The sequence below is a fragment of the Azolla caroliniana genome, unplaced genomic scaffold (assembly GCF_043228905.1).
Source record: "Azolla caroliniana isolate FFs.n. ecotype wild unplaced genomic scaffold, voAzoCaro1.0.p SCAF_12, whole genome shotgun sequence".
In the NCBI taxonomy this organism is placed as follows: domain Eukaryota; kingdom Viridiplantae; phylum Streptophyta; class Polypodiopsida; order Salviniales; family Salviniaceae; genus Azolla; species Azolla caroliniana.
In genome coordinates this window covers 20,192,378-20,201,542 of record NW_028230447.1, presented here as the reverse complement: position 1 = coordinate 20,201,542, position 9,165 = coordinate 20,192,378, and the positions used below count along the sequence as shown (strand labels likewise).

At 36.9% G+C, this 9,165-nt stretch overlaps 1 protein-coding gene across 1 annotated transcript; it reads right to left on the bottom strand.

Annotated features, from left to right (window-relative positions):
• Positions 1–637: 637 nt before the first annotated feature.
• LOC147857432 (ubiquitin-activating enzyme E1 1-like) lies at positions 638–7,080 on the bottom strand. Its single transcript, XM_087328658.1, has 6 exons — positions 6,794–7,080; positions 4,792–5,009; positions 3,130–3,924; positions 1,934–2,802; positions 1,408–1,840; positions 638–1,338 (listed from the first exon to the last, which is right to left on the bottom strand). Exons 1-6 carry the CDS (start codon positions 7,029–7,031, stop codon positions 748–750), a joined length of 3,144 nt encoding a protein of 1,047 aa, XP_087184784.1. The 5' UTR covers positions 7,032–7,080; the 3' UTR covers positions 638–747.
• Positions 7,081–9,165: the final 2,085 nt, after the last annotated feature.

Here is a 9,165-nt window from a genome sequence, read left to right as displayed (position 1 = left end):
GAATTTTACATATAGTGCTTGTTCTCCAATATTTCTAGTAAATTACTCATCTCATATAATATTTATATAATAGCCCAACTCACAAAATATTTATATAAAGATTGCATATGTACAAGAACACATTATGCAAGGATTCATACATTTAGACTTCTACGAACAACCAAACAAAGATGTTCTATATGCAAAATGGGCTTAAAAAATATTCTTTCATATCAATCCATGCTCTAGTCTATGACGTCATAATCAATTGAATTGAGCATGCCATAACCATGCATAAACATGTGTTTCGCTGAGCTTGATAAGTTCAACTAAGAATTCTATAGACAGCTTTACTAAGTTCAATAATGAATTTATCTAGATTGTCTAGGTAATCAATGATTTGACAATAGGGCACCAACAGGAATATAATTCAACATGTTGAGTTTTAGAATGGGAATTCATATTGGGTTTATCCACTATCCAAACTTTTACCATAACAAACCCTAACAATAACCATCAAGACAATAGAGCACCATGCATTTTACACATGATACCCAAATTCCTTTGGCCTATGCATAGTCATTGACGACTGAGAATTACCGACACCCAAACAACTTCGTTTAGGAAATTACAAACAAGAAGAGGAAAAGAGAAGACATGTAACTAGTGCAATCTTATCAGCATGTTTTATTATAGAAATGTTTGGATATGGCTTTATTTAGTACATGAAATGAAGTCACATGGCTGAAGTACAAGAATCCTCGGCCCTCAAAGGCGAATAGAAACCAGGGGTACATCTACATCATTGCCTTCATCATCTTCACATGCAATAACAATATCAAAGTGGTGGCGAGTTGGCAATATCTCCAGCTTAGCAATTTGCTTAGCAAGGTCTAATACTTTCCTATCCAATCTCTCCCTATGCTTTGGGAACATACTATTATACAACAAGCTCTGACCACACGAGATACTATACGCCGCCAAACCCTTGTCTTGGAACCAACTCAGCAACTCATTAAGAGTCAGGTTCTCGGATATCACCCATCGGTCCCATATGGACCAAGTCCTTTCCTCATGTTTGCTTATCTTTGGGGGTACAGGTTCGGCCATGGAGAAAAGTGGTAATGCTAAGTTTGCAAATGTATTCCGAAACTTCTCTACCTTGTGCCCCAAGAGAACCTTGTAAAGGTCCAAGCATACAAGGCCGGTGGCTAAGGCAGTAGTGGTCGCAATGGCTGGGATGATTCGGCCGGCAATGAATTTGGCTTTCAGCTTATCCACCTCAGGTATGCCATAGTTCCGCGCTCTCATGTTGGCAAGGCCAGCAATAAAGTCCATGTGGAAGTTTGTGTCATCATCCTACATTTCATGGAACTCCGTTATTTTTAAATCAAACTGAATTGAGAACACGGTTTGAATTTTGATTACCTTCTCGAATTGTATCGGAGTCATCCGGAACTCTGGAGGTACACTGCATGCTCCATTATCCAATGCCTGTATAAGTTGCTCTATTACAATGGAATCATCAGATGCAGGTGAGTTAAGGCTTGTAGCTTTTTCATCTGTGACAATCTTCACTCCTTGTCTGGGTTGAAACTGAGGCAACTCCAGCTTATCGGCAACCTCTGCTACCTTCTTGCTATTTGAAGCCCAATTAGGAATGGCAATTCCATATGTCTGAGCCCTTAGAAAAGCCGCAGCGGTTAAAAAAGAGCTACAAGAAGGATCCTCAAAGGTGAACTCAAGAGGTTTCGGGAACCTCTTAGGAGCTGACCAGAAAAGAACACCGGTGCTCGTAATCGTATTCTCTGGAAATGTATAAATCAGCTGCTTCACTCTGCTCGCAAAGTAGTCCTCAAACCTAAAAACATGTATTAGCTTTGAGGTCAGTTTTTCCCTAATGCGACAAACCTAGGAATGAAGCTGAATCAGTTGCTTGAGATAGTGCAAGTACCTTCTCCTGGCCCAAAATATGCAATCCTCAAATGTATTGCATTTCTCTGTAACCAAGCATTCAACCACTCTCTCCAACAACTCCCTAGCTTGAGCATCTCCTGCTGATCTCATCGCTGCCTTGTACTCCTCTGGCTTTGATAAATATGTATTTACCTCAGCAGGTGTCTTTTCTAATAGACCTTCGAATTCCGATCGTGCCCATGTAAGACAATGATTGATATTATGTGGAAAGGAATGTAGGGTGCACATTGGGGCTTGTTTCTCAGGAGGATCTCTTGAAGCACCATAGTTTTCAGTCAAATGGGGTATTACCATCTGAGTATTACATTTTGCACCTAGCGTACCAGACTCCAAAAGTGGCTTCTGGAAATAAACACATCTTGAATCCACATAAAGCCTCGCATTTACATTGTCCAATGCATTAATAACTACGTCAATACTCTCCCAAAATCTGTCATCAAAGACATTCTCAGTTTCTGGGCTAACCCTATTCTGTAGGGCCTCAATTCTGAGGTTGGGATTAATAGCCAATGCTGCAGTTGCCGCGACTGTGGATTTGGCTTGTCCAATATTCCAATCACGAAACAAGAACTGTCTACTTAGGTTGCTTTTTTCAATAATATCATCATCTGTGACAATCAACTTCCCCTTGCTACCACAACCAACCCCCATTAAAGCTAAGTTCTTTAAAAACTCACAGCCAAGTGCACCAGCACCAACCACAAACACTTTTGCATCGTGCAACCTCTTCTGCATCTCTTGCCCAAAAATAGAAACTTGTGCATCATATCTATTGTTTGAGACCACAATGTCTTGTTCAGATAATGGCTCAATTGGAAGAGACTCCAGTGAGTCAAAGTAGAAGAACTGCAAGAAAGTGATGTCAGCAAATAATCTTTGTGACCAATATCAGATTTTTCTCATGAAAATCCAGACAGTTACTAATGAGCATTCATCAGGAGAGCGTATTTTGTCATTCCCAGATTTTCGGCAAGCTTATTTTCCTGAATTGAAAATAATTCCTGTTTTACCATTTGTGTGTGAAAGACCCCAGAAATGGTATAAAACTTTAACACGTTTTGGCAAATATCATACATAGTAAAACACACTTTTTTAACCATTTCTGGACCTGTTTTGAAAAAACCCTCACCAAACAAGCCCAACTGAAATGAGAAACAAGTTTGATAATCTCACCTGGAACAGTGGATGGAACTTTCCAGAACATGCCTTAATGACTTCTTGTCCAACTATGCCTCCAAACATGGCTGCCATGGGATTCAGAACTGATTGCGAACCACTGGCAAACAGCTTGAGAACCTCTTCATCAATCATTTCCAACCTTAAATCCCCATTGCATTCATTAAGATTTTTCACCAAATGGATAAATTTTGAAGCCTGATCACTGTTCCCTGCTCCTGGCAAATATCCATATTCATCACGGAATTTATCAAGAGCTTGGAAAGCTAGGTGCAACAATGGGGGTCGATCAAACTTGGAAAAATCACTCAACAAGAATTCACCGGGATTCTGCAATGCTTCTTGTAATGACTTGAAATTAAGCAACTTTGGTTGCTTGACTTGAGTAACTATTCCTCCCTTCTCATATGTTCCAAATCTGGTGGTATCTTCTTCAAGGAAAAAAGAGTACCGGCTGCAATTTTTAACTGTTCTTGGTCTTCCATCATTCAACTCATCCATTCCATGTATCTCCGAGAACACAACCAAGTCACCATCTTGGAATTCCAGGCGCTCATCATCAACGCACGATACCAAAGTTGGATTACCATTGCTAATAGATGCAATAATGCCTGTATGAGGTTCTTCACCATCAACATCAAAGACAGTGAACGCTGGCCCAAAGTCACAAAATACACTCCCAAAAAGCCCATGCACATCAGCCTTAATGAAAGCAATTGGTGGGGACTTTTGGCGGCAGAAATCATCATAAGCAATTGCCTCAGTCAGAGAGATGTCAGTAAAGACAACAACCTGCAATTAATTTTCTGTTCTTAGAGGAGCTTTATGTTTGTCACAAATGTTTCCTTAACAAAAGAGGTGGGTTTAAATCGCAGGAAATGCCTCCCCTACTTCTGGAAACAGTGTTCCTGCGTTTCCATCATAGGTGAGCATTTCAGGACCTCTGAAACGGCCCCAAAATGAGAGAAATAAATGACGTAACTACGTTTAATTAAAAAAACTAGTTTAAAAAGTGACCAGTTGTAATAATTAAACAATTTACAAAACGAGAAACCTTTTTCTTACACTGCAAAACAGTCATTATATTTATCTATAGATTAAATTAGCAATCAAGAATAACAATCACCTTAGTAGCAAATTACAATATACAACTGGCTATGATTGGGAAGCATTTGCTTTGTTAGTTGATTTGGGCGTGTAATCTTTATCGTCTTAACTTTATGAATGTAGATTATGTTATTCCTTTATTTTAGTGAGTTACTAAATCTGTGTATTTTTAGTTATAAAATTTACCTGTTTTTTAACCTAAAATGGAATCCTATCCCACTGTTTAGTAATTTGGGGCAACATTTCCCACAATTATTTTGTAAAGTCATTTCCATTTTCGGTACATTCCATACAACTAAGATGTGGGTTCAAGAAATTTACAGTATGTGCACACCACACTAAATTAACTGAATAGTATATGTGTTGATATTACAGTATAGCCAGTAAACATAAGTAAGAAAACTACAGTATGAACAGTCCCAAGTGCAATTAAATTTTCCATTCTTAGAGGAAATTCTACTATTGTCACAAACTTTCATGTTATCATATCCTCAATCAATTGAATTGTACATAGACAGAAAATTATAGTTGAAACAGTACGGAAATAACTACCTGAAAATCAGATATCAAGGCTTCTGTTATTTCAGACGTGTCTGCTGTAACAAGAACAGTTGTATTCAACTCTTGCAACTTATTAGCACATACAAGTGCTCTGTTCTTCCCTATATCAGACTCTGAAAAATAGAAGTTTGCCCCAAGATCCCATGTCTCAACAGACTTTTTGTCATGCAACACCACAGACTTGACACCAGCAAGTATCACATTTTTTGCTGCATCCAAATTGATTTCACGAAGTTAGAATTATGAAACAATATCAACAAGAATTAGCATTTCCTTTAACAGTATTCAAGAGAGAGAAATGCCCCTAGATCCTTACAAATTATAGAGAAAATAAGCAAGATTGGACCAAATTAAAGTGAACTTAAAAATGGTGTTGTAAAAACCCAAATGCCTACACATGTAACAGTTTGCAAGTAGTTCTAAAACTCTATATGCAGCTTTCCGTGAGGGATTTGAGTAATTGGTTTCACCACTTTGATAGGTGAAGCAAATCCTTTCAGAAGATCATACCCTCTATGATAGAATTCTGGTTGCCTTTGCAGCATGCCATAGGTCAGATGTCAAATAATGATGGCATTACAAAGAACGAAAATAGTTCTGTGAAAGGTGTGCGTTTTAACAATCATCAATACTCAAACCCTGCGCATTTGGGTCTCAATTCCACCTAAAGTGCACATAGTTCCTATGATTCAACTGACAAAAGAGATTGAGATTTAGGCCAAGCGGCACATAGATTCTTCATTGATTATGAATTTATATGCAAGTTCTATTGTAAAATATATATATGGAATGCAGCACCCAAAGTCAGAACATGATGTACGAGTAAGTGTGGTCAATGTCTCATCATTCATGAGACTTATATGGATAGTTTCTCCACTGTACACAATTCATGGAATTCAATGTGATTCAGTTGACCAACCATATTGTGATATTAAGAGGTTTTCCCTAAAAAAAAGAAAATCAACCTACAATCCAATACAATGAACTTCAAACTTGAAAGCTAACATAAAAAGCATGATCATATTTATGTTTGTTACACTAGATACTGGTGTGATGGGACAAAGTCACCAAATGTGCAGGGCCTTCAGGGATTTTGCATGTTTGTTTCATGATTATCTGTCCATTCTCATTACATTTTTTAATATTAAGTTGGTTATGGTATTCTTTTTATTCACCTGTCACCTTCAATGTTCCCATCGGGCAGTAAAAACCTTACATGAAAAATCAGAATTTTAGAAACAATGAAAATACTAACACTGGCACTAATTAAGCTTTAGATGGACTCAATTTACAGCATTGCTACAGCACTAATACTCACTGGAAATTTCATTAATCTTTCTTGATTAAAATACTCTAGATCCTGTTGGCAACACATAGGGACAAAGGGTGCATCATATGTTATCATGTGTACCACCTGCTAGGCAATCATATCTTTGTGCACTAGTATACTAGAATGCTCCAGATTCAATCCAAGTGTCCAGATCTAGATCAATACCAGCAAAAAAAAACCTGAAGAGGGTCCTTGCACCTTCGACCAAAGAAAAAGAATAGACCAAATGCAACGTGACCGAAAGTAAGCCACCCCCTAGGGCTGTTTCTAAAAAATCTTCTAATTTCAGAGTAGTGAATCAAATTCAAAAATTACACCCAATCAGATGTACCTTGTGTATTTCTTTACTCTAACATGATCTCTGGCGCTAGAGACCCTAGGTAGTTAAAATCATAATTTCCTACAACTTTATGTATGAAAGGAAACTCGGTCGAGTAGCAAGCAAAACTTTGCGCATCATAGGAACTATGTGCCATGCATCGTTGTGCGTTAGGCCAGCCACAACGAGCGTTACATTGCAAGCACATTCTTACCTATTTGAACACTTCACAATTGCCTATTTTTTAGGCCTGACATTTTCTACCAAGACTGGTTTGTGCCGCATGCCCTTCTTCCCTAGTGGAGCACACAACTTTGGAGTGCTAGTGGATGATGGATGCTTACCTATTTCAACACCTAGACCATGAAGCCCCGAGATCAGCACATTTGCAGCAAAGAGCCGTCTCATGGTCTCTCTTCCATAGACAGCCAATTGACGACTGTGAAGATCCTCATCAATATCAATTCCAGACGTGATATCAGAAGGCATGGACTCCTCGATCGCTGTGGCATTGTCCTCGGGCAGCGGTTTCTTCAACATGCTTCCTGAATCTCCTCTGGCACCTCTCTTCTCAGGAAGCATATAATGGAAAGAACTGCAAAGCCTCCAAATAAAAAACAACAACTGTTAGCTATCACGTTAATCTTGACCAAGATCAGCCAATCCTTGTAGTCATTGTAATAACAAAAATCATTCAAATGAAACAGAATGTCCCAGAATAATTAAATTGACAGCAATATTTATATACAAAAATGGAAGCATAATCAATTGAGTAATTAATATAAAATAATAGTGGGCAATACTCTTCATCAGGAAAAAACACCTAATATGTTTTAGTGGAAACAGGTCATCAGATCTAGAAATGGCAGAAACAGTATAAACTAAACAAACCCAGGAACTGCCAGGATGATGAGACCTGCACATTCATCTTGCCCATAACCCACAATGTCAAACAGCAGAAATCATTCAAAACCCTAGAAATGCAGAAGATTTGTTTGGACTGAACAGCAAATTCTAGAAGTTTAAAGTTAATGAAATAGGTAATAATATTAAAGTTCTTGGCCATCATAGAAAATAAAAATGCAAGAAATTCAGAAAATGCATTCAAAAACAAAACTCAGAAATAGCGAATGCATAACAATATCATTGACCTTGGCCACAAATCATCGTACAAAGAAACTGCAGAAAGGCTTAAATAACCCTAAATTTTCAGCAGAATTATTTGAAACTAAATGGGAAACCCTACAATTGCGGAGGTGGCAGGAACAATTAATCTTGATGTTACATCGCCACAACCAGAAGAAGTCTTTCGGAAAAACTAGAATTTCAGATATGATGAAATCCATAAAAAAACGAACATTGAATCTATAACAATATCGTTGACAACAGCCAAGGATAATCAAATGGCATATAACATGTAAAACCCCTGGAATTCCAATGATAGAATAACTCAAATAAAACAACAAACAATAAAATCTCAGTGATATTGAAGCTTTAGAAAGAAACCACGGAATTGCAGATATAATTGAAAAGTTAACAATCACCAGATCTAAGAGCGGAATCAATTGTTCCAAAACCTGAAATTTCTCAGAAGAATCGTCCGAAAAAAAAAGAAAAAACGAAATCGTAACTAAACAATCTGGCCTTTGGTGTGTGTGTGTGTGTGTGTGTATATAGATAGATAGATAGATAGATAGATAAGAGAGAGAGAGAGAGAGAAACAGACACGAATCAAACAAAAAACCCTCCAAATTTCATTCACGGAAAACAATCACCCAATTGAATCAAGAAAAGAATTGATATAAAATAAAAACAAATAAATAAAACTTCATCAAGAGTGGATTTGAGCAAGAGAGCATAGAAAGGTGCAGAGTGAAGGTAGCAGAAGAAGAACGTGAGGGAGAGAGAGCATACCTATTAGCGAAACGATCAGCGAGCGACCTTCTTCTTCTTCTTCTTCTTCTTCAGATCAATCAATCAATCACTGCTGCAGATCCTCTGCTGCTGCTAGAAGATCTGAATACATTATTTACCTTTCGATACGTATATTTATACGTATGTGTTTATACATGTATTTTAATGTGTAATAATACAAATATAAATAGAAGTATAATAAATGTATTCGTATATTTTTACGTGTTCTAACTTCGTACATGTATTTAATATGTGATAATAAACGTGCATATAAATCATGTATTCGTATATCTAAATACGTATGTATATGTTTTATACGTGTTCTTACATATCTTTAATCTGTCATAATAAATATAAATAAGGTATTCGTATATTTATTTATACGTGTTGTAACATGTACATATTTAATCTTGTTATAATAAATATAAATATAAATAATTGTATTCGTGTATTTACGTGGACCCTTTTTGTTTTATAAACACTAGTAGTTTTTACCTATTTTTATTTACGCGTACACTTTAAAGCCCAAAATTGAGATATAAAAATAGAATATATATATATAATTTATTATGCATATTGTGTAAAATTCCTACGTATTTTTATAGAAATTATGGGATTGACAACAATTCGGTTTTGGATTAAGCAGTTTGGCCTAGTCCAAACGAAACAGGTTAAGCCTTAACCGGTTTAGGAGTTTTCAAACTTGAACTGAATGAGCTCCTAAATCGGTTTACCCATAAATCAGTTTAGGAACCGGTTTATCCAAACCGATTAAGCCTTAAAAGGGCGTGTGTGTTCTACT